General features: G+C 36.2%; 1 protein-coding gene across 5 annotated transcripts in view; it reads left to right on the forward strand.

Moving 5' to 3' along the window:
- FAT1 (FAT atypical cadherin 1) overlaps positions 1–26,540 on the forward strand; it is a 105,947-nt gene that overhangs the window by 40,784 nt on the left and 38,623 nt on the right. For 3 of the 5 annotated variants that reach the window (XR_001920293.2, XM_018069914.2, XM_018069923.2), the window contains exons 4-8: positions 12,689–12,750; positions 15,541–15,870; positions 16,383–16,593; positions 18,774–18,842; positions 20,819–20,958. Coding sequence is in view for 4 of the 5 variants with exons in the window: in XM_018069914.2 (XP_017925403.1) it covers positions 12,689–12,750; positions 15,541–15,870; positions 16,383–16,593; positions 18,774–18,842; positions 20,819–20,958 (812 nt within the window). In the remaining variant the exon portion in view is untranslated. The remainder of the gene's footprint in view (positions 1–12,688; positions 12,751–15,540; positions 15,871–16,382; positions 16,594–18,773; positions 18,843–20,818; positions 20,959–26,540) is intronic. The other 2 variants (XM_018069918.2, XM_018069924.2) reach the window with 1 other exon arrangement.

The following is a 26,540-nucleotide window of genomic DNA, read 5'->3' on the forward strand; positions in this document are numbered from 1 at the left end:
GAGGGAAAGAGAAAAGATGGGCAGGACAGAGAAGGGAATCCTCTTTGAGTGGCTTCTGTTGTATTCCCAGAGTGCAGTCAAATAAGTTCAATAGATATTAAATAGCTAACTCAAATATATAGTCTTCCCATTAAATAGGACCCGGGATTTTGTGCAGTCTAATGGGCTGTTTTTGCTGTACGTGCTCAGTTTGCAACTGTCAGTCTGCAGTGGGCACTAACATAGTGGTCAAGATGAGTTTTGACTGAAGTTATCAGGTTTGTAACTTCTCAAGTCTCTCTTCTGTCTATTGGAAATAAAATACATTTAACCTGAATAGGTTTTATTTGGAGTGAAAGTGCTTTCACTAGGACTGACATGTTAAGGAGTTGAAAAAAACACTTTAAAAGACACTAGTTATCACTGTTGTTATGTATTTTATCTCCCTTGATTAATTAAAATAGGGCTCAGCTGAAGAGTACATTTGACTAGAATTGGAGAGATCAAATTCCTTCTTGTTTGCTTATGTGAGTATGTTACCATTGTTGGGCCTTGTGAGGTTATTGTACTGTAAGGTGTTTGTTTGTAAAAGGAAGAGAAACCTTCACATGGCCCCAGATTTCCCTTCTAACCCCAGGGGAGATAGGGCTGGAATATGAATCAAGTCTTTCACTGTATCCCATTGTAACATTGAACGTGGCAGTAAGATTTAAAAGCATGCGTTGCTATGCATCCCCAAAGGCAAATTGCCACTGAAATGGCATCTGAGTCAAGTAAAAGCTAGCGTTAAAATATGTGGTGAATGTTAAAAATATATATTAGATGGTAATGTGTTATTGTCTCTTCTTCATCTCAAGGATCCATCATTTTCTTTCTCTTTATAAAATTTAAAGTAATGGTCCATGGCTGGAACCTACTCATAGTAGTAATACAGATTATAAATAGCAACAACATACATGTAACGTGTAACAGAACGCATTCTGTTCTCCTGAAGTAGCTAATTCATTCTAGAATTTTATAGTCTCCAAACTAAGATGTGTGTGTACAATAATACTTTGTACAATAATACTGAATTTTTAAGCTGAAGTAGTACTTAAGCTGAAGTAGTATCTGCGTGCTTCTTACAGCAATCAGTTTCCAAGTATCACCTTCAGTAAATCTTCACTGACACTTCAAAACATCTTTTATATTTTAAATAATTATAAAATAACTTAGTTCAAGAAACACTGCTAGTTTTTTTTTGCATGGTGTTTCACTTCTTCGAGCAGGATATATAACACAGTACATCACAGGACATTTTGTAATCTTTTCACATATACTGGACCTTTCATTAAAGCAAATGAAATACCATTTACTTTAGCTTTGGAGTTTCCATGTAGTGAAAAGAAATGGCTGTACATATGAGCTGTTCAGGTAGAATTAAAACAGTTATCATATTGTTTGCAGGAAAGAATTAGAACAAAGACTGATCACACAACTTTCATGCTCAATCTAAACCCAACTGTAGACAAACATTTAAATTATGGTAACTACTTTATATGTGTATAACTTCTTGCCAAATAGATTGTAATTAAATACAGAAGTAGTTGACAAAACAGAAAAGTTTCAATTCATGTTAATATGTTTAGGTGGAAGGAGATGAACACAATTTGACAGCTATTCTGAACATATCCTGGGACTCTGTGGTTAATCCCAGCACTTAACACTAGAGCTATTGCACTGAGGCTCAGAAAAGGATTGAAAATTTAGCAACACTCATGTAAAGCAAAGGTTTATATAATAGTAAACAAGTTCTGGGTTTTGTGATTCGGAGCTCACAGTGTACAGTGCTTTTTCTGGTACATGTAATAGAAAGTAGTAGTATTTCTGTTGCTTGTGGGTGTGGTTTATTTGCTTGTGAGCTATTATGGTATTTTTCTTTTGTAATTACCTTTTAATATGATCAAAGACACTGAATCTTAATTACCAAAATACTCATAGTTGCTGGTTTCCATAGTTCATTGGAAGCATTTGGATATGTTTTGTCTGAGAAAGCAATTAAATTAACAAAAAAAATGGATGCTTTAAGGAACAAGTAATGAACTGTTTCACTTAAAAGTTACTGATTCAACTCCAATCTAATTGTGGGACTGAAAAGTTTTACATATCACTGGTGTAAATTCCATGGTTGTCTTTACAAAATACAATTAAATATGATAATGTTTAGATTAAAGTACTGAATATTTCTGTTTTACATGTACACAGTCATACTAAGTGGACAAATTTATTTTTTTCCCACCTTTTATTCTTTCATGTTATATAATATCTTAATTTGCTTTTTTGCTTTTGAGGAGTATTGGAAACATGACAGTTGATAGCAGGATTGCAGTAATTCTTTGAGAAAGTATAACAGGTACTTACTGGTAATAGCTGATAATACCATTGTATATAAGCGTACATTTATGAGTTTATGAATTATAATTATATAATTTCTAATCTATTTGGATTAACCATTTAGAAATGGATCTGTTCGTGTCAATTTGAGAGGCAGTTATTGTATTCCTTTTACTAAAAGCTTTTAATCAAAACATGTAATCTCTCTGTCTGGGACAGGAGAGTGGGGTACACGTTAAATATGAGCTTTTTGTTCACCCAGTAAGAAGTAAGAGTAGTATGCAAACTAGCTCCCCAATTTAAAATGTATACTTAAAATTCTCCAGAATGACATTGTCAACCAAATTCTTTTCCTATCATTGTTTTCTGTTTTGTACTTTTCTTCTATCTTTATTCTATAAATCATGGTGAAAACATCATGTGAAATTAAAGGAAAGGTATTCACCTTTAACTGACCAACAATAACAACTCAACAAGTCATATAAAGTCATAAAACATGGAAATAGAACATCCTTAAATGCTGCAGAACTAGAGCCATTAGGCTGAACTCTCTCTAAGAAAAGGACAGCAATTCCCCAAGACTCTGTATCAGTGTCCATATGGATGTAATAGTTTTGCCATGCCATGTTTTTAAAGTATGGCTGCTACTTAAAGATACAGGCTTTGTATGATTAATATCTCAAAGATTGCTGAGTTAAGATGGCTGAAAGAAGCTTATACTGACTTGCAAATGGCAGTGTGAGCATTGGAATGGGAAAATCTGCACTTGCATAGGGCAGAGTTCCAGCTCTCCTTATTCTTACTGAGCAAGAAAATGGAATCCTAAACAGGTATTCGTACAGGGCCAGGGAAGACCCTTGTACTCTTTTTGGATTGCCTTGCCCATATATTTGGGCTAGAAATAATTTCATCTTTTTGCCCAATTGGTATGCTCCTTTCTACTTCCCCAGGACTTCTGTTATATTTATTGTACCAACCAGATATGGCTTGGCAAGGGAATCAGGGTTGGATACTAAAAAACACTTGCTCGAGAAGTCACACCTTATTTTAGAAATCTAAAACAATAATAGCAAGTGAGGAAGGGAGGTACTTGGTATTGCTCCATATAACAATTTTGAGTCAGCTTTGCAGAAATGCTTGTTGCATATGCTTTCTATGCTTTTAATGAAACTTGCAATGAAAATGATGTGTCCTTCTGAAAACTAGGCTTGAGTTCACAACCTGGACAGGAGAGCAGCAAAATTAATTTTGAGTCGTTAATTTTCCCATACTTAGGCTTTGCAGGTGTAAGCCAGAAATAATTGCATGATCTAATTGCTTGGGAGTGCTGTAAAGATGCATTAATTCGTATATGAAGCACTTTGGTATTATTATGAGAATGCTATGGACATTCCTTTGACAAAAGTAGTAATCCTGTGGTATAGGAGTTAGATAAGGATGTTAGAATAGGGCATTTCAGCAGAAGATTTGAGTGATAGCCCATGTCAGTACATAACTCTATCTTGTGCGTTTTACCCAGTAACCTTTAAAGCATCATCTGTGTGTGTGTATCTGTCTGATTTGGAGACTGAAGTGAAATAGGAAATGGGCACAGCTGCAAACAACTTCCATGGGTTTCCGATAACACTGGAGAATTACTTAGTAAGGAAATGAAGGGCCAGTGACCGCACAGTAGTATTGGCTTCCTTTTAACAAAGGAAATCTTTGTTGTTTAACTACTTGTGGGTTTTAATCCCAACTGACGTAATATTTTGGAACTTGAATAAAACCAGTATTACTACATGGCAAGCTTATGTGATTTAAAGTTAAATAAAGTTCCAAATGCTGAAATTGTTCTTGTAACTTCTGTAGCTGGCAAACAATCCCAGGCTCAATTATTGTTCACTCATGTCACACAGCTCAAAGCATATGTAGCAGCTTCCATGTACCCAGCTGTTTACCTCTCACATGCAGAGAAAGTGAAGTATTTGATTACACTGTCTCTAAAACAGATTTTTTTTTCTTTAGCTTTACCGAAAATGTGACCAAAATTAATCCAAATGTTTTTTAAACTCCTGCAGCCACAGAGGGCTACCTGAGTAGATGAAAGTTTATATATACATACAATTGGAGAGTTTAATTCTGCAAAAAGCTACTTTTATTTTTATTTTTAAATATTGTTTAAAGCACTGAAGTGCTACTAGAGTAGTGGTTTTCAACCTGGTCTTTTTTTGTAACTGGTAAAACAAGTTCGTATCTGTGAAATTTCTAGCAATATCTTTGTATCCACTCACTACAATATTTAGGGATCTAGCATTTGAAAAGACAGAAATTGTCCTATAATAGAAGCAACTATTTTAAAAGTTACTTGCAAGCATTTATGTAGAGATCACTTTTAAATTTTAGGTGGTGGAATTGGAGATTTTAAAAATTTATTTTATTTGTTCTTTTACATCTTTTTGGAAAAAGAGAAATGGTAGGAGCTGGGAAAATAAGTGAGAAGCACAGCCATCTTTTCCTTCTGCTTTACTTGTCCCTAGAAATACATAAAAACTGCAGGTCATGCTCAGCATGATCTGTGTTGTAAACCAAGAGTTTGAAAGAAAGTGAGGTTTTCTTTCAATTTTACCATATTCTGATGCAGCACTCATGAAATCATAGAAAACCTTGAGTTGAAAGAAACCTTAAAGCTCATCTGGATCCAACCCCCCTGCCATGGGCAGGGATGCCACCCACTAGATCAGATTGCTCAGGGCCCCATTCAATGTGGCCTTGAACACTTCCAGGCATGGGGCATCCACAGCTTCTGTGGGCAGCCTGTGCCAGTGCCTCACCACCCTCTGACAGAATTTCTTCTTAACATCTAATCTAAATCTCTCCTCTTTTAGTTTAAAACCATTTCCCTTTGTCCTGTCACTACCTGCCTGTGTAAAAAGTCGCTCTCCTCTTTTATAATCCCCCTTTAGGTACTGGAAGGCTCTGCCTTCTCCTTCTTCATGCTGAGCAATCCAACTCTCTCAGTTTGTCTTCCTATAAGATGCTCCAGCTCTCTGATTGATTCTTTTGGCCTTCCTCTGGACCAGCTCTAACAGGTCCATGTCTTTCTTGTGCTGTTGACCATCCCTAGAGCTGAACAAAGTACTCCAGATGGGGTAGAGCAGAGTAGAGGGGTAGAATCAGAATCCCTTGATGTGCTGGCCATGCTGCTTTTGATGCAGTCCAGGATGTGGCTGGCCTTTTGGGCTGCAGGTGGACAGTGTTGGCTCATGTCCAGGCTTCATCCATAAGAACACGCAAGTCTTTCTCTGCAGGGCTGCTCCCAATGAGTTCATCTCAGTCTGGATGTGCCCCAATCCAGGTGTAGCACCTTGCACTTGGACTTGCTGAACTTCATGAGGTTCTTGTGGGTCTACCTCTCAGGTTTGTCCAGGTCCCTGTGGATGGGACCCCATCTTTCTCTTGTGTCATCTACGCCACTCAGCTTCATGTCATCTGCAAGCTTGCCGAGGGTGGAGCCAGACTGCCTCTATATCATATGTTCTTTTGAGCTGGAGTATATAATGTGCAAAATTATAATTCTAGCCATGGAAGAGACAGTGATCAGATACTGTTATGAGCCAAGTACCACCTTCACACATTCTTTCAAGAATATCAGTCTTTCCTTGGTAGGCTCTCGGAATAGCGTGACTTAAAGGAGTTTGTATATATAACAACACTGTAACATTAGTATTGATTAATTTCTTATTAAGAGAAGATTACTCAGAAGTAATGCCCTGATTCACATCTAGCTTGACATGATTTTTTTATTTTTTTAAATCAATGAAAACAAAAGCTCAACCCCAGCAAAAATTTAGTTCTATATGAAGTAATATTATTTTTCTATCTGAAAAATTAACAGTGGAGTCACAGTTCAAAGGCTAACTAGAAGTGAGCTGTAAAATTGTTCCTCAGTTTTGCTGAGAGCTGAGGCAAGACCTTTGACAGCACTTTACATTATCATCTCTGTTACGAGTGTTGCATGGACTTCTTTATGTATATAGGTCAGTTACAAAAGCAGTTCACTTTAAATCAGTAGCTAGGCCTGCTATTCCAGACTTATTTTAGTACATTCTGTATTGTAAATGTAGGAAATAACATGCAATTAAAGCCAAATCTCCACATTTTTACTTAGAAACTAATATTTTAGGGTTTAGATGTATAGGGAGCTTGGGGGCCTCTAAAGAAAGCCTGTAATGGTGCTGGAACACCATTTGAACAACTTTCTCTGTTCTTAATTACTTCTCTCAACTGATAATGATTTAAAAAAAAAATTCGATTCCTCAGTACTGACTACTATAAGCTGGAAAATGCATTTTCTTTCTTTTGTTTAGGGGGAAAAAAGCCCAGACAAACAAAAGCCAAGTTTGGAAAGGAGTGTGGTGTTTGTTTCTCTGTTGAAGCACTATAAATACAGTACGATTATGTCAGGTTTGAAAAGATGTTTCAAGATGATGTGTGATTTTATGGTAATAATTCTGTCCTTAAGTATCAAAGATAGTGTATCTCAAAATGAGATTATAAAAATGAAGATCAGGTAGCTTAGAGTTAATTACTGAAGGCATTCGAACTTTGAATTGATGTGGTTTTTGAAGGCAAGAGTATTTTCACAAAGTAAGCAAAGAGAAAAATTTATAGTGTTCTGTTGTTAGTAAGATCAAAGTTCATTTTAGAGGAAATTTATTGTCACTTCCTGCTTTCTTTTCAATAATCATGCTTGGATTTTGTTTTATTTTTCATTCAAAATTATTTTAGCCACTTTTTATTATTTATTAAGTATAATTTTTTGTGATTTCATCTTATTCTGCTTATGACATACACTTCCAGTTTTTATCTTTTGTATAAGAGAAACGAACTACCAAAAGAATATGATTGACAATGAAACTAGACACATCCAAAATGTTTTCATGCACTCAGAATGCAGGATCATAGATTTAGTTTTCTAATATAGCTATTTGGGTGTTTGTGATTATTTATATCGTTATTTTCATTATTTCCCAAATTAATTCTACTCGTAAAAAAATTACTGCAGAAGTTAATGCTGCTGTCTTAGTAAATCCAGACTAAAAATAAGGTACTCAGTGACTAATTAGAGTATACAAAACTACATGGTTTGCTTTTGTTGGATACAGTTTTCTGTCATTATATGATCACTAAACACAGATTTTATACTTCATTTGAAATCTAGGTGAAATTGAAGCTCTACAATGTTTGTTGAATTGGATGACTTAGTATGTAAAGTATATTTTCCTCCTTATGCTATACATTAATAATCCTTGGTGGGTTGCTTGTCGGCTCCATTCTAAAATCACAGAAATTACTAATGATCAGCAAATTCCAGGGTGCTGTTGAAATAGTTTAGGAAAGTGACTCAGCTTCAGATATGCACCTTGCACTTTTATTGGGTAGTAGTAAGACTGAGCAGTTAAATTGCCTGGTTAAAGATAAACCTGGTGCCTGTTGGTATGAAATATTAGCCATAAGAATAAGTAACCTCCTTTTTGATCCTCGATACAAGGCTTACAGTCTGTCTTGGTAACAAGAAACAAACTAATAAACACTGATATTACCATACCTCAATAAATATGCTACACAAATATGCCCTTATGGACAGGGTGTTATCCCTTGTTTGATGCAATCCTGACTTGGGTAGGACTGAGATCTCAATTATTGCTTGACTTTTCATGGAGTACCATTCAAAGGGCAAGACGTATTCATTTGGAACAAATGTGCCAACAGAGTTTTTCGTAGATGAAATCTAAAGCATATGCACCAGCATCTGAAAGACAAATTAGGAAGTGCCTAAGAAAAGATGATCTGAAGAGCAAATAGAGTGTGTAGTTCTTAAATGTATTTTAGACCTTTCAACCTGGAGTTTATTGTACACTATGGGAATGTTCTATTCGCTTTTGCTTGAACTGCTGCATATGGGAATTGAAGGGGGAAAGACACCAAAACTGTGAAAGCGTGCACTAGTTGAGTACAATCATGCTATACTAAAAAAAAGGGGACAATGATTTCAACACAGTGTGCTGCAGTAGGTCTCCATTTAAATTTTTCTAAAACTATCTAAAGGGTAGTGTATCTCATTTTTGTAAATTACCCTGATCATTAAGTTTATATATGAAGTGGAAAATTACTCCTTTAGCCCCAAATGTAGATTTAAACTACCCAGAAAAGTCTGTTAAGCCACAGACTATGAGCTGTGCTAGGCAGAATCAGTCTTTGTTCTACCTAAACAACTGTATAGCGAAAAAAAAGTGAAATTCAAGAGACCAGAGAGAACAAGTAAGCAACAGCATAACCAATGGAGAGAGTATATGGATAGGAGAGTTGAAAGAGGAACCTGGGCACTCAATCCATACTTCCTTCAACTCTTAGACTGGTTTATATATTAAGACCTTGTAAACAGATCTTAATATATAACAATATGTTAAAAAAACCCCTTAAAAATTCATTAGTAATTTTTCAGTTTCGAGATTGCAGTGGGGGAACAAGAGCTTAAATAATAATTGACTGAGTTGCAGTAATCATGACTGATGAGAGCTGAAATGGTAGTTGACTGATGCAGTCCAGAAAAACCATTTCTGCTGACTGGTTATGGTTTGCATTTAACACAGAGGACAAAAACCTCAGTGACCAAATACGGCCTCCCTTATATTTAGTTTATGTCTTGTGTCTGTTGAAGTTACTGATAAAAAGTGTTGTAGTTGCTCTGAGTCAGTTTTGCTTCAAAATTGAATGGTTTGTCACAGTGACAGGTTTCTCACACATGCTGTCATTTCATTCAGCAATAAACAAATTCTCCCCATCTCATAATGAGGATTTCAAAACTGATTGTTTTAGAGATTTCTTCAGAGCTTAAGTGAAATCATCTTTTACTTGCCACTTCTGTGGGGATGTGCTGTATGCAAAAGTGTGGTCATGCATTTATTTGTCTAGAGGGAGGGGCATAGCAAGGAGATCTCCAAAGTGTCACAGAAAAGAGAAGGAGCTCAATCTAAAAAACTTGAAAACTTTTGTTTTCAGTGGAAAGAGCAGAGTGGTGGCTCTTTTTGCAAAGCTGGCATATTAGATCCAAAGATTCTCCCCAACCCTCTTAACAGGGAGTCCTAAAAGCCACACTGCATAGGAATACTCAACATTATTATCATGGCCATAGTTCAGAAAAGCTGTTCAACAATGGATGAAATCTGTCGGTGCAGCATTAAACATTTTATAATATAAAAAAACTGGGAAAAAGGGAAAACTGTAGTGATTACCATAACCAAACCTTTTACGGTCTTAAGCTGAAGTAAAACACTTCTCTGAAGCTAAATTTGCACTTAGGAAAGTGTCTAGCAGTAAAGAGTTAAATAAAAAGAATGTCATGCATGTGTATGTGATTCTAAATCCAGAAGTGTTACATTTCCTTTGTTGGCATTAGTTTCTGCTGAACATACAGGATATATATGGTGAAGACTAAGCCCTTCTGTTAGTGGTCTGAAGTGTTTTAACAGAAGTGTGGCATGCTTGGTTGAAAAGAGTGGAGGTTTTAACAGATCAAAGCATATATATTTTGTTCTTACTGGATATTTTTCTGCTTACCTATTTGAGTTGTATTGACCAACTTCATTAATAGGAATTTTATCTGGAATTAGACTTTCTTTAACAAACTTATGTAGAGTAGTGGTATATGATAGAATTTTGTCTTGACTACTTGCAGCAAAAGCTTTTGAGTTGTTTTCTTTTTGTTTTCTTTTTTCTCCAGTGTTAATTGTCATTTACTAGTGGTGGCTCCAGTCTTAATGGCTCTTCATGAGGAAAAAGTGGATAGGAAACTGTTGAAAGGTGCAGTCTTCCTGCTCTTACATGTAATTGATGCTACTGTGAGAGATGGACTCTTGTCAGAGGATGCAGACTATTCAGAAAAGTGAATATGAGATATTTCTGCTAAGATTACTGTATTTTTCCTATGCTTTTTGAGATTTTCCCCATCCTCAACCCAACCATTCAACAGCCAACTCCTTTAGTGACTATGCTAAAATCTACCCTTTTTCCTTGCAACTCTGGTGAGTCTTGAGATTAAATGCTTCAGAGGAGGGCTAGTGCTGGCTTTCTCTGGAGGTATGCAATAGAAAGTGGTATTTAGGAGAACTTTTGTTTCTTGAAGGCGCTACAAGGCCCTTTGCTGGAGGGAAGCAGATGAGGCATCAACTCTGCCACTTATTCACGTCCAGTTAATAGTCCTGTGCTGTTTCCAATAGAGCCTGTGAAAAGAAAATGTGTGGCTTGACCAGACTTAGCCGGGAAATTAAAGCTTTGTTTAGAATATGTGACAGTAAATATTTTCAATTGTCATTGTTCACAGCTCTGTAATCTCCATGCAAAGAAGGTTAATAGAGAATTGTCACATCCTTTTTTTCTCTCTCTTCCCCCCCTTCCTAAATTCACAGTAATAATGTGACTTTTTTTCCTTGCTATTTGTTTTCGGTTTGGGGTTTTTTTTGTTTTAATTTTCATCCCTCCATTCTTTCTAACTTACAAAATGATGTATCCTAACAATAGTATACATATCTTCTATGGCCTGTAAAAGCATAAAATTATAAAGCAGGATAAGATGATACATCTGTGTCTAGAATACTAGATGTATAATGGATTTGATACGATGGAAAACCAAATTGCTGGAAAAACAAGGGAAGATTTGACCATAATTGAAACAACCGTTATTTACACAATCTGTGCTTTTGGAGAATAGTTGCTTGAACATTTGACAGCTTTAATATTTCCTTATATAGGTTTTGTTCATATTATTTAGTACAGGCTGTCTATTTTGTTGGTATATGTAGACTACAGCTGTATTTTGACAGAAGCATTGAGTAGGTATGCATCTGTGGTACACAATTCTGTTTCTGTTGGCCTTTCTCTTTTAAGTGAAATTGAAATCTTTATTGCTTTTCTTACATGCTCTGCTTTTTACCAGCTGTGAGACAAAATTGAAGGCTTTTTTTATTGGAGCAGACCAATGTTGAAAACTTTATAAGTTTCTATAAAACTTTTAATTTTGCTTATATGAGGTCTTGTTAATAAAAAGTTTACACTACATTTGGAAAAAGGAATATGAAGTATACTGCCTGTGTCTTGATCTCTTATTTTATCCTTAATTGGGTAATTGCTTCCCTGTTTTTCAGTTTGACAATTAAGAATCAAGATGGCAATGCTTCCCTGTCACTGTAAAAAGCTGGGATAGTTGGATAAAATATTTCACGACGTTGCAGTATTCTCTATAGTTAATGTATGCTGGATTCCTGCTTCAGAGAGTATGGGATGCTAGTGGCTTAAGCCAGGCAAATACAAGTCTTGGTGTTTGGTTCATGAAAAGCCAAGTTGAATCTAGCAGGATTTACTAGCATAGGTTCAGTGCAATGTGAACAAAGCAGTGGTGTTTGTAGGACCAGGTTGTACCTGCGAACAGATTTATGGCTTTCATGCAGCAAAGAAACTGAGTTATCTCTTGCATCTGCATCCGTGACACACCATAGCAAGCCATTCCACTCTAATTGAGAGTTGACCAAGTTGACTTTTCATTAAACTCAATAGTTAAAATTTTGAACTCACTGTTAGGAAGAATTAATTCAAATAAGATTCTTTTGTATTTAATTTTCACTGTCTTTTTTCACCTCTGACTGTTCGACTTTCATCAGTTAAAGCAAAACCCATCACACCTTTCTAATCTTGCGTCAGGGGCATATCACATTCTTGTGACAAAATGTAACATCATGAATCAAAAACTTGTGGTTATTCTCTGCTATTGTCAACAGCAACCGTTTGACTCCTTGTCATTGCCAAATCAAGCCAACACAGACAGATTGCTCTGGTTTCCACCACTACTGCATCTCTTCAAGTCATCCTTTTTTGGTCATTATCAGTAAAAATACAAATAGATGTTTCTCTTGAAGAGATTAGAAATTATTCAGCAAATATCTGTAAGCACCCTTTGAAAAAGGCATATGAACACCCTCTGAAAACAAGACTTCGTGAAGAGAATTACATACATTACTTGTGTCAGAAACATAACATGCACGGATGTGCTGGAACACTGAAATGTGTTTGTTGTCAGGGTTATAACAGTTTAGTTTTCAGATTGCAAAGAATATTTTCATGGCTTTTAAGGATCGGAAACCCCTCATCCCTTCCCTTAATGAAAGCGTAAATTCTGTAAAAATAGGAGACCACCTAAGAAGAAATTGAGATTGAGGATATCAGTAACTGCTGATTAAACCTAACTTTCATTCAATTATTTTCTTGAAGGATTTGATTAATTATTCTCTTATATTTACAGGGCTAATTACAACCACATCCAGAAAACTAGATCGAGAGCAGCAGGGAGAACACATACTGGAGGTAAATAATTTCTTTAGTTCTCTGAAAAACAGTGACTATAAGTTCATTGGTCTTTTACAGAGTTAAGTTTACCAGGCTTGATTATTATATGAAGAATTTAAAGAACTGGATTTTAGAAGCAACTTCCTTCTATGTTCATTATTTTACAATGCAGAGAACTACCATAAAACTACCTATAAAAACAGTGTCTTGGGGTTTACTCATAAGAAAAGAGTAAAGGTACAAATTGAATGCAATTTTTTGGCTTTATATCTGTAAACCAGGATTTTCTTTCAAACAATACAAAGGCACAGTTGTTAAAACGAGTGTGATTCCTTTTTAAATTTTCCTGTGTAATTATTGGAATAGCTATTTTAGCCTAACTTTCGCTGAATATAGGCTTCTGGAAAAGAAGTGCAGAATGTTTTTTCTAACACTGTGGATACAAACTGATTGTATGTGAGTAACCCTATTTTCTGTGTAACATGATTACCAATCGCATGAGTTGCAAAACATGCATTATAAAACCAGAGTCCAAGAGCACGACATTTGTGACATAATGCTTTTATTTAGCTACATTTAATTGATTGTCTTGAATTTATGTAATAGCTTTTTCATTCTCTGTCAAACAACATGAAAAGAAGACAGATTTAAGTCATCCAGTTTCACAATGTCGTCAAGCAGTGTAACAGCATGGTACTTCACTTGTAATGAAGAATTAATATTCACAGTGATCCTTATGTACTAAGATTTTTCTGGAACCTTTATCATGCCTTTCCTCCTGGATGATAGATAAAAGGAGTTGGCTGCAACTGGAGTTGGCAAACTAACATTAAAGCCAGAGAAGCAAGTCTAGACTTATTCAAAACTTGTGAAATCCTTAGAAAGCTGTTCTAGTAGGAATGCAATGACTGCATAGACTTGGAGATGAATGTATTCCCTGTTAGCACAAACTATCCTTTTGCCCAATTGCAGTATACATGCAGTCTTCCTGGACCATTTCTATCCCTTTGGTGCATTGCAAGCTGGATTAATGCAGCTGTTGGACCAATTTTTTATCATTATTTTTGTTTCTATATCAGCTTTGAAAAGAACTCTTTACACCTAAGTAGCAATAAGGCAGAATATGCTCTGCAGTGAGTTTGTAGTAGTAATAGTAACAAAGTTAATTGCAAATCTGATTTAGTACTAGACACATTATTTCTGTAAATTGTAAAGTCATTATATTATTCTCTTTTCAAATTGTCTCATTAAATCTGGTTGTATCAGTTTCCCAAAGCACTTCATGTCAGTTTTATCTTATTTCTTGACCACTGCTATGTATATTGGTTGTAAAATTGGTATATCGTGACTTTTACCTCTACACATATTATACTGACTTTTGTATTAGATTTATACAGTAAATAAAATGAGCTGTGGATTATTTTCTGACCCTGAAGCCACCTGGCTTTGATTGCTTATATCTTATCCCTGGAACAGGTTGGCCATGTTCAAGTTGCCTGTTGAGAATGGTGTCTGAATTGTGTGAATTCTCAGGCTGCAGCCAGGCAGTGTGTTTTTGTGCTACTTGTTCTGGGCCAAAACTGGTGCCAGAGATCCCACTCACAGTATAATGTTATGGGCAGTTGTCTGATAGCAGTCATGCTGATTTAACCTTAAGTTTGTAACCTTAAGGGAACATGTACAGAACTCAGAAAGTTTAAGATTGCAATGTCATGTAATGTTACATAGATCCTCTTGGTTTCATCATTCCCTATAAAATAGCAATTTAAGCTGGTTGCTCTTTAGTTTGGAACATGGGTTATTGCCTGTTGGTGTAACTTATAATCCTTCATTCTTTCTGCATTTTGAATTCCAGCTGGTTGTTAAGTTTTAACTAAAAGTATGTGAAATATCTGATGGAAGAACTCTTGAGTACAGAGCAATACTGACAGATAGCATGGCCCAAAGTAGCAGTTTTCCCATGTGTTAGTTTTATGCTTACAACTTTGAAAATAGGTTGAAAAGAAACCTAGAAATGCGCAGAATGGTGGGCAGTATTATGAGCCAAGTGCTGAGCATCTGGCTAATTAATTGAGCATTGAAATGTTGACCAGATGGATTGGTGGGTTTATTCCTTGTTTGCTATTGAATTTGATCCTTGACTGCAGTTCTGCTTACATAATAGTAACTAATATGCCCCATTTTTTTATTCCCAATTTGAACTATTTTCTGAGTGCCAATTGGCACTTTCTTATGCAGTTATTTTAGACTACCTTCAAGTTGTTTTCTCATGTCTTAGTGTTCTCTTTGTTAATGTCAGTAATGCCTTCAAAACTGATGTTGCCTTCAATTCAAAGAGATTTTTCTCAATTTGCATTTGTCTTCTGCTTGGCTCAGGGCAGTGCTAATTTTACGTTAACGGACATGTTATTGCATACCCCTTTTGATTTCCTTATTTGGAATGTGCTTTGTTTTTTTGGTTGAGCTTGGTTGGGTTTTTTTGTGAACTGAAAGGTATGTACTGGTGTTCCATTACAAGCACTAAAGGGAAAAGATACTCATTTATGTGGAAATCATGCCATCTGTTAGAGATGAGCATGAATATTTGCATTTCATGTGTCAAAATATTAAGATAGTAGCTGAATAAGCTTTTTTAGTGCCTTTTGTAAATATTCAACTAATAGCTTTATGCAACTGTCTTTAACTGAAGTTAAGGGAGAACTTTACAGTTGTCATAGGCAGTTGTAGGAAAATCTGATTTAGGAAGAGCATTGTTGGAAGGACTATGTTTGAATTGAGCACTAACTGTATCCTTTTTAATAAAAACAGGTAACAGTGACAGACAATGGTACTCCTGCAAAATCAACAATTGCACGAGTGATTGTGAAGGTCTTAGATGAGAATGACAATAAGCCTCAATTCTTGCAAAAGTTCTACAAAATTCAGCTTCCAGTGCGTGGTAAGCCAGAGCGAGAGAGAACTGCTAGGAGAGAGCCAATCTATCGAGTTATTGCTGCAGATAAAGATGAAGGCCCCAATGCAGAGATCTCCTACAGCATCGAAGATGGTGATGAACATGGCAAGTTCTTTATTGAACCAAAAACTGGAGTGGTTTCATCAAAGAAAGTTTCTGCAGCAAGGGACTACGATATCCTTTCAGTGAGTCAAAGTCTCGTATATCATGAATATGTAAAGTGTTCTTTTATCTGTTCATTTCTTATTCAGCAGCTGGCAGATGAGTGCAGTATCTGAAGGAAGAAAGCTTCAACAAATCCAGAAGCATTGTTTTGTAGGTTTCTTTGGTTTTTTGGTTTGGTTTGGTTTTTGTTAAAGGATGATTTCATATGTTTGTATTGTTAATCAAGAAACTTCTGTTCTTTTCCAGAACTTGACAGGTAATGTATGTGATGAGGGAACATGAACAATCAGTTTGACTCACCTTCAGGAAGAAAGCAAAATAAAAGTGAATTTATGGTAATAGTTTGTGCTGCTATCAGGTGCTGCACACTTTTTCTCCATTTGCTGCCCAGATAATGAAGGGCAAGTGGCACTTTGAGAGACACTTAACCTTTTTGGATATGTCTCACACAAGCAAATATGCTTGGAGCTTATTACTACTTTCTGTTTATGTGACATAATGATTTATGTGATCCTGTGTGTCTGTTTCACAGATTAAAGCTGTAGATAATGGTCGTCCACAAAAATCTTCAACTACACGGCTTCACATAGAATGGATTCCAAAGCCCGACCCACCCACAGAGCCTATTTATTTTGAGGAGTCATTTTTTTCTTTTACGGTGATGGAAAGTGACCCAGTTGCTCACATGATTGGTGTAATAGCTGTTGAACCTCCTAGAACACCACTTTGGTTTGACATAACGGGTAAGGATGCCTTAAGGGCCTTTATTATTAGAAACAAGTGCATGGAGTCTGAGATACTGGAGGGCTCATTGCAGCTTGGTTTTAATCGCTCTTCTAAGTAATGCAAGGGTTTGGAATTTTTTAGCTGCAGATGTGGATTTTCCCCCTTATTTTCTTGTAAATCAAAATTATTTAATTTTTATCAATGACACTCTATAAGATTAAAATTAAGTTGCAAAATATCTGTTGTATTGCAGTTTTGAAAATGACTTAATATTGTGTCACTGAAAACTAATCAAATAATAATTAATCTCACAGAGTGTAGGATAGGAAAAGAAATAAAATGCTAGTTTTCTGCAAATCTGGATAGTACACTCAAAGAGAGATTGTACTATTCATGTTGATTTTTTCTCCTGGGCTGCTTCTCAGTTTGCTGTCCCTTGATTCAGTATTAAAAGGAAAGCATGCAATGTTCCTAACCCCAGCAAACTTCTTCCTGTACATATTCTTTCTACTATATCATAACTTAGCTTCTACCATTGAAAGGGGAATTCTAACTAGTAATATGACATAATATGTTGATGTCATGGTGACAAAATGAACAGTACTTTTAAAGTTTAGATTTAGTCATTAGACCTATGAGCACCAGTAATACACAGAGTATTCACTGTATGGCTGGTAGTAAAACCAAGTTCTGTTGTGTGTTAAGTGCTTTGGAATCGAGGAGAATGGCATAGCCTTATTTCAGGAGAGATGCTGAACTGTAACAAACTGTCTCTGGTCTTAAGGTAACCCTATCAGACTGCTTTTTCCACCACATTCATAAGAGAGAGAGAAGGATCTTTTTCACCTTGGTCACTACTGAAAATTTGAGCCATGATTATGGTGTTAAGTTGTTCAGGAGAGCATATTTTTAATTCTTTCTTAAAAGTTTAAGTATTTTGAACGTCTGTTTTGCTGGTATGTATTTCCTAAGGAATGCTGAAAACAGCATTGGTTAAAAGTCAAGTTTCTGAAATAGACGCATATAGCAGGAATATATAAATGCCAAATACTTGAGGGTGTCCTCAAAAAATTTTCAAGCACATGAGAATGTACACAATTCGCCCCTAAAATCATGCTTCGTGTGTGAACAACCTGTGATCATACTGATAATCATTGCTAATTCATTAAATATTTACATAGACTTTTTTAAATAATTCTTTTAAATGTGTTCTTGGGAGGAGGGGGGCAAAGTTCCTGTCCAAATAGCTCATAGTTGAATAAAAAATGTTTGCATTTAGACAAAACAAGGGCTTATGGATCTGTACAACTGTGTAGAGGTAGTAAAGAGTTCAGGATGCTTGCTTGCATTCTCATAGGGGAAAAGCTCTCTGCATTAGAGGTATTTTTGGGACTGAGGTGGCTCTTTCACATTTCTCCCAAACACAAACAAGCACATAGACATGGGAGTAGAAAAGCAAGCAGAAAATATGAAAATAAGTGAGCAGGAAAGATGAGAAGGTTTTGTGTATTCAAATTAGGGTTATCCAGTCAACAGCAAACAGAAACGTCTATTGACCAAAGAGCATCCATTAAAGGAAGGGTTAAGAAAGTGACATTCCCAGAAAAAAGTGAGCAGTTCATGGGGGTGAGAGTAGATAGAAGAGGCCTCAGAGGTTTTGGGAGTTTCAGTTTAGTACAGCAGTGATGTTTTCTGGTGTCTTTTATTAGCAAAATTTGTTAATTAGGTTGGGGATGTACTTTTCTATTGTTGTTCTTTGTGTGCATTAACTGCTATGGCCTCTGAACAGTGTGTACGTCTGAATGGAATTCTGATGATAGCACTGTTTTGATTTGCTCCTTCTAAGCATGCAGCACAGTTTGGACATTTACATATTTTTTATTGTATGCTTAATGCAGAAAATAGATGATTTTTTCCTGCTCTTTTTAGAAAGATATATACAGAAAACTTCAAGAGGAAAGAGCAGAACTTGTCCGAATGTTGCAAAATAAACCCTTTTATTTTGACTATGTTCTTAGTAAAAGTGTACTGGAAAGTCTGATATGTGATTATGTTGTGAAGTTATCAGCTGCTCTTACAGGTGGTCACTTTACTGCCCTCTTTTACTGTTTCTAATAGCATGAATGAATTTGATTGACAGCTTTCCTTTGTGTTCTGTGCTTGCTTTCCATGCTTTCTTTCTTTTTGGCTGAGCCAGGAGACAAGCTTGCTAGTGAAGTATTTTACATCTTTCAGATGGCTTGTGACCTGAACTGTACAGCAGAAGGTATCTGCTGAGATCACATAATTTATTACCAGATTATGAGATCTGAAATGAAAGCGTACATTTATAAACTATTTATTTTATTAACCCTTCGGAAATCAAAGTGCTCACGGTTGCATTTGTGACAGGTTCGTTTTTGTTTTGTTTTGTCATCATTACATTTATACAGCGTCAGTTCTGAGCATCCAGTTTTGGCTTTGGCTAAAACTGTTGCTGTTACACGTTCAGTGTACCAGGTGCAGAAGTTTGGGTTGGGTTCTGCTTCAGCGGATCACCAAATATCACCACTACTACAAAAGTTAGGCAAGGCCTTTGTGGTTCTCTTGATAAGGAAGGAAAAAAACTTGATTAGAGACCCTGTCTTTTTGTCAGGAAAAGTGGTTAAGCAAACTCATACCCATTCGCTCTATTCTTCCCTTAAAATGTAGATGACTTCATTGAGACATCCGAGAAAATGGTTTTGCCTGCCAATTATAAAAGGAAAAGCTAGATTCACTTTCTAAAGCTGACATATAGCAAGCCCATTAAAAAGATAATGTACACCTGTTAAGAAAAGAAAAAGCTGCTGCCTTTCATGCTGTCCAGTTTCTGTCTATTTGAGTGATTCAGAAACTGCTGCTGGGCCAGTAAGAGGAGCTGTCTTTCAGTTAAACTTGAAAAATTACATAATGTTGGTCATTATCAAATATCTCAAATCCGGTGAAGCAGAATCCAGCCCATCTTTCCTAAACTGGTATGTTTGTCATACAATGGAACCTTCTAAAGGCGAAATCCTTTTTACATGTGAATGGGGGCTCATTTCAGTATTTCCTGTTTTTTTCTTGGATTAAGTACAAATTTGCAATCTTTGAAACTTTACCCTCTCACTTCTAGCCTTGGCTTTTTATAAAAGGCATTTAGTGATCTACAAAGCTTAGCATGTAAAAACTTGTTAAAGGAAAAAAAAAGGCACTCAGATGATATCTGAATGCTATCTGCTATCTTTGTAAAATATAATTAGAAAAACACATGCACATAATTAGGAGAAATTGGTTCACCATATTCCACACTTGCTTGACCAAAATAAAAATTGATTCTTCTGTTTTAGGCAGTTCATTGAGAGGGCCAAAGCAATTGTAGTTAAATGGCAGTATTTATTATTGCTAACAATATTTAGACCTAATGGACATTGTACTCTCAGGACAGTCTGCTCTGGGTGGCATGATGATGATGATCAATTAAATGTTTAAATGACTGAGTGTAGCTATTGATCTACACAGTCATTTAACTACAGCTCGAAGAGTAATCTGAATGTTTCACAAGGGAAATCAGGATAATGTGCTTCAGAGAAGGAACTTGGCCATATTTAAACATTGGGCATTTAAACATTTAACACTCATCTGAATCCTGCCTATCTCAGAATGCGTGAGATAGTGAATTCTTTAGATAGTCAACATTGAGATGAGGACTCTTCAGAGGTACCGGTGCTTTTTCTACCTTATCTATAGTTGTACTGTATTACGAATACAGTAATTTGTACTCTGCTTCAAAAGACACAAATTTGACTTATGTCTGATTAAGAATTTTATTGTATTTTGATACAAAGTATCTTTTTTCACTAATTAGCCCAATCTGCACAAAATTAACTGTCACATTTTATCCAGTAATTCTCAATTTCCTCCTATCTGGAATCATTAAATTCCTTAAAAAAAAAAAAAAAGAGTAGAGAATCCTGCAAATAAGAATTTACCTGCAGACTTTCCATGAGCCAGACAAATCAGCTTTGTCCAAAACTACTCAGTTTTAAATATGTACAAGTAGCAGTATATCACACTGCCAGGAAAAAAACCCAAATTGTTTAAAATAAATGTATGTATCAGTCTGTGTATATACAGTTTCACCTTCATTAAGCATCTGAAGACAGAACATGATCATACATGAAAATAATGAAACAATAATGCATTTTATTAATTTATCCCTCTCCTAATTTCCTGAACAAGGTGGCAACTATGACAGTCGCTTTGATGTGGATAAGGGCACTGGAACTATCATTGTCGCAAGGCCTCTTGATGCAGAACAGAAATCAAATTACAACTTGACAGTAGAGGCAACAGATGGAAACAGATCTATCAGCACTCAGGTAATGGACTTTCTAATTAAGCATTTATAGAAGAAGGAATGTGTAGCTGGAGGGTGGGGAGACTGTTGTGTTTTACCCTTTTTTTCATCCTGGACAATGTCCATGGTTTATCTAAATTAGGGACTCTGTCTAAAATAGAAGTGGATCCTGATATTCATATAGCCATGTTGTTTGGTGGTTTAGGTGGAAGGTTGTGTTTTATGCTGCTGTAGTTTGAACCAACAACTTTTAAGTTATATCATGTTCCTACAGCTAAATAAATGAAAACAGAAACTAAGCTCTTGCATGCATAATCTTCTCTCAAGAAAAGGATTAATACTACTTATATGAATTACTACTCCAGCTCCCCCAAAATCACTAATTTGATTACTGTACTTGAAATTTAGAAACGACCATTGTAAAGTTTTGTGATTACACTCCCCCTGCAAGATGTGGATGACCAGTTGTACAGCATCCAAGTAATGTTTTATGAAACTGAACTGCTCCTTCTGCGTAGTGTACATATAGAAACAAGGTTTAGATGATAACATCTCTTCGTATCTTCCTAAGTACTTTATTTTAGCTTTGGTGGAGGTAGAGATTGCTGCTTTTTGGAGATTGTTTGGCAATCTCAGACAAACCATTTTTTTAAAATTACCTCTCTACTAAGGCTCTATGGTGGTGGCATTTCTTTGCAGTTGGACTACTAAGTTCACTTTAAGGTACAGAAGCCTTTTGTGGCACTACTGGAAATAACTCATAGTAAAGTAGGTTATAATGTATATCCCTTCTGTTTTTCCCATCTAGTTTCTTTCCCCAGCCCAGAACCTGAATATATTTGAAAGTAAAGTTTAGCTGAGGTTGCTGTGAATAGAGCCATTAACATAGAGGAGCTCCACTTTTCTTCCAAATAGAAGGGAAAGGATTTATTTACAAGATAAAGATTGTTGGATTGGGACAGTAATGTGTCTGTGTTACATATCCCTATCATTGACCTACCCCTCAGGAGCTCAAAGAGCAATAAGTGGGTTGCTGCTGTCTTTTCTGTAAATAGAAATCTGTCTCACAAATGCAATTTTTTGTTGTTCACCTTCTATGCAGCACATATGTTTTTCTGTTATCTTTTCTAATGTCTTAAATGTTGTCTTCCCGCTTTTAGCCAGAGGAAAAGATGTTTCTTGTCAATGTTTTGGATTTTAAACACAATCTTTATTGAGCAGACCGCATGTCTGGAGGCTCAATAGTTCAAATAGACTAAATTCAATAGGAGAAAATTGGAAGTTTAGCAGTTTCCTATGAGAACTGCCTTTTCCTTTAATGATGACAATTGTGAGTGATTCTAGAGTGATTCTAGACAATGAATCTTCAAACACAGCAACATGTTCCCCAGTAGGAACTTGCTGCTATCATAGCTATGGTGCCGCTGCTTCTGGTGCTGATGAACACCATAAGAGGTTTGAAGAATCCTGCTATAAATTTATTGCTCTACTTGTAGTATAAATATTGAGCAAATTCACTTGTGATTACAGAATGCTGGATAGAAGGCATGAATTACTTTGGAAAAAAAAATAGAAGAAACACAAATCCAGCTAAAAGATAATTCCTTTTGCCAGAAAAGTCAAAAAGACAGCAAGAGGCTTTCCACACACTCTTCCCCCTCTACCAAAAATGCAGTCAAAAATGCTGCTATGCAATGTGTTGGGGTAGTCTGGGGACTACTAAAGGCTTACTATGTGGTCTCGATGACTGCAGATATTCTCTCCACTGCTGATGCTTATGTAGCTGAATTTATGCAGACATCCTCAGCTGTCACAGTTGAACCATAATCTGCTTTGTCTTTTAGAACAACCAAGGATTGGAAGGTCATAAAAGTACTTTAACCCTCACCCCTTCTCTTCCTCTGGGTTATGCGATTCATTCAGTTCTTCTTGGAAATGCACAGTGTAACTTTTGTCCAATTTCTTTAAATTCATTTGTTATTTTAGCATTTTGTAAAGCTGAGTGAGCATAATGAAAATTTACCACAGCACTCTTCTTCAGAAGAACTGGAGTAGTAGTCTTAAATTTGTCATCTCTGTGAAGGCTTTTTCTATGATTTTCTTTCATATCTTTCCTCTCTGTTAGAGTTGGCAGGATCAGAGATTGTGGTTTCTCTTACAAACAAGCACAAAGGCTTCCTTTGCATTGTCTTGCATTTGTCCTGCTTGTGGGATAAGCACAAGCTATGCTGTTGCTGCTAGAGTCTCACATTACTGTGGTGTACAGATTGACGAGTGCAGACTAGTTCAAACTCTGAAACTGTTGCTGCATGAACAGATTCCTGATTTTAACTGATTCTCTTATCTCCCCCATAACTCCTGGCCCACCCAAATGGACTAATCTGTTAAGATAACCCTCAGGACTATCATTCAAAGGATACATTTCAGATATGAAATGTTGATATGAAATCAAAGTTGAAGGTATGATTTATGGCTGCCAGTGTGTAAATTCCCTTACTCATTGCTGAAATAATGATGATTAAAGGTTGAGTGTTGACATGCTGTTGGATTCTTCTAAGAGCTGATTAACAGTTAAAATGGAGTGACAGGCAAAAGAAGTTCTGAATTCTGAGTGCATACATGAGGAATGACAATATGCTGCACACAGCTTTTAGCTTACAAAGTAATTGCTGTAAACACTGCATATACAGTAAACAATTTAACAGACCTTGATTAACAGCAGATTAAGTCATTTTACATTTGATTTGAAAATGACATTTGCAAGAAATTGAAGAGTGGCACAAGAAATGAAAATCTTATTGTGTAAAAGCAGTGTACTGTATCTGACTTTAAACTGGAAGGCATTTGCTGGCCTCAGGCCATTAACATCTGTAGCGCATTTGACTCTTTCAGGACTTGAGTTAAATAGCTTTTGCGAAAAATCAGTAGTAGGCGGGGAGGCTATTAGAATTTTACATGCATCTAAAATGCCAAATGCATGATGCAAAACAAGGACAAACAAATTCCAGGCCTACAACACTTAGTGGCGTTAGAGATGACTAGTGTCACACTAGGAAGAAATATCATTAAAAATAAAACAATAATTAAAAAATACAAAAATTAAATCATTAAAAAACACAACGTACTTACGTACTGAAATAGAACAGGTTATTCACAAGCTGTAAGTAGCAATATATGAACTACTGAATTTGTTTGGGGGGAAAAGAGAAAGAAAAAAATCCTATTTCTAGCTATTGCCACTTGTAGTCATTGCTGTCTATCAGGTTTTTTTCACTGAAAGTAATACTTCAGATAGTTTAAAGCCAATTGGAGCATTTTACCTATTGCTGTGCTATTTCAGAATATTGATCTTGCTTTATGCAAAATTTATATTGATATTATACTTTGGGAATGAAGTATAGAATATTCTTCATTTATTAAATATGCATTTTTTGCTTGCAATCACCATTCTGCTCCACAGAGACATTTGAGAACTGGAATGCAGTTATATTATCTCTGGATAATAAAACTTTTTGTTTATAAATTTATTATAAACATGTCAGTGTAACTATAATGTAATTATGGGAGAGGAGTAGAATTTAAACTCTATATAGAATCAGTACATAAAAAATATTAAAACGATCCAAAGGAACATTGTGTTTAAATATCGCTGAGTATGTTTTGTCAATGGCACATAACTCCTCTGCAAATTACTAGTAATAAATGCATTTCTTTGCAGATTTAGGTTTCACCTGCCAAATTGTTAATAGATTTGAAGTCCTTCCTCAAAGTAATCCTGGGCTGCTTTGTTCTCTGTATGACCAGTGTGCGTTGCTCTCAGTGAGAACTGTGAGCAGAGGGGCAGTTGTGCAACGCAGCCCTTGTATATCCTTGCAAAATGAGTGAAGTTTCTTTAGTTCCAGAGCATTTTATTTCAACGATCACATTATGGTCTGTTAATGTCTATTTTTTTCTATACTGTGCATCTTAAATGAGCAACACTTTCTAAAGAGATAATATTAGCATATTTCATTTGAATTTAATCTTATAATTTCATTGAGAAATATCCCATAGGTGCTTTTATTATGCATGTTATTATAAGAATAACACAAGTTATTAATGTGTTTTGTTCTCAGGCACCCTAAACCATATTTTTCTGTGTAGGTCTTTAAAATTGCACTCCCAATTATTACTTCAATTGCTTTTCATTTAATTTGAAGGCCTTAACAGTTTACATGAAAATTTTGTCCTTTTACATTTAAAAGGAAACTGCACATCCAGTACCTGTCACTTAGCCTCAGTAAAAATTCCTGACTTGAAAGTAGGGTTTCCTTAGTAATTTATTCAGTAGTTTAGACTGGAAGGAGCCGCTGGAGTTCATGTAGTTAGAAGTCCTGCTCAAAGCAGAGCAAGCTGTAAAGTTGATCAAGTTGTTCAGGGACTCATCAGATTCTAAGTGCCTGAGATGACAGGGTGTAAGACCCTAGGCTCCAAGCTACAAGCTCACTAAAGGGCTTATACTTTAAAAATATACAAGGCTTCACAAAATTTTATTAGAAGAGCCTTCAGCTCTTTTAAAACCATAAGAGAGAGTGCAAAGGAGAAAAGCTGCACGTTTTCTTGGGAGGTACTTTTACTGGTAAACTTTTAGTAAATAAGGGAACTCGGCGAAAGTTTGAAGGGCAACATTCAACCAAATTGAAGCATTCAACAAAGCATTGATTTAGCACATGCTAGCCTATACAATTTAGCAAAATCCAACCCATCTAGTCTCAAGCTACCCAAAAGAAAGGAGATTAGGGGAAGAAGGAGTGAAGAAAGAGAGAGAAAAAGAGGGAATTATAGCTACCGCCCCTAGATCCGGCATGCAACCACCTACTGGAGTCCAGAAAGATGGCAGGGTCAACAAACATGGAGAGCACATGTTGCTTTTATTTGCTTTGGCCCCCCAGGGCCACACCCACAACCCCTGGGAGGGACTTCTGGTGTGCCAGCCAATTTGGGACTGAGTCAGGGGCTCCAAGGTGTGGTGTGGGGCAGTGCTCCCAGGCTACTTTTGACTGACAGTGCCCCGTGGTTGCCCAGGGAGACTCACAGAGGGTGGGGTATGGGACAGGACATTACCTCACCTGGGTGAAATTCGACCTGTCCCATTCTCTCCACATACACCACTGAATTGGTCCAAGCCAATAATTAATATAACAATCCAGTGTCTCACTTCTTTGGACTTGCTTTTATATTGGTGTTTAACAACTCTGCTTGAAAAATTTTTTCTTATATCTAATCATAGTTCCTCTTATTGGAACTTGCGAGGGTCAGCTCCTGTCCTTTCACTATACCTCTCTGAGAAGAGTCTTGCTCTCTTTCCTGCAGCTTTCCCTTTACACAGGGAACTGAGAGCTTTTTGATCCCCATGATTTTAATGGCCTTTCAGTGGATTAGTTTCATTTTGTCAAGATCTCTCTTGAATTGCAGGGCCTAAAACTCTAGTGGATCTACATTCCCACCAGTGAGTGTCAAATAGAAGGGAGTACTTTCTTTTCCCCTATCTGCTGCTCCCCTTATTAAAGCAGTCCAGTGTGCAGTTAGAGAAGTTACCCAAAGGTTGCCCATCAGCTCACATTA

Source organism: Manacus vitellinus, unplaced genomic scaffold (genome assembly GCF_001715985.3).
Source record: "Manacus vitellinus isolate BGI_N305 unplaced genomic scaffold, ASM171598v3 scaffold_0_pilon, whole genome shotgun sequence".
NCBI classification, from domain to species: Eukaryota; Metazoa; Chordata; class Aves; order Passeriformes; family Pipridae; genus Manacus; species Manacus vitellinus.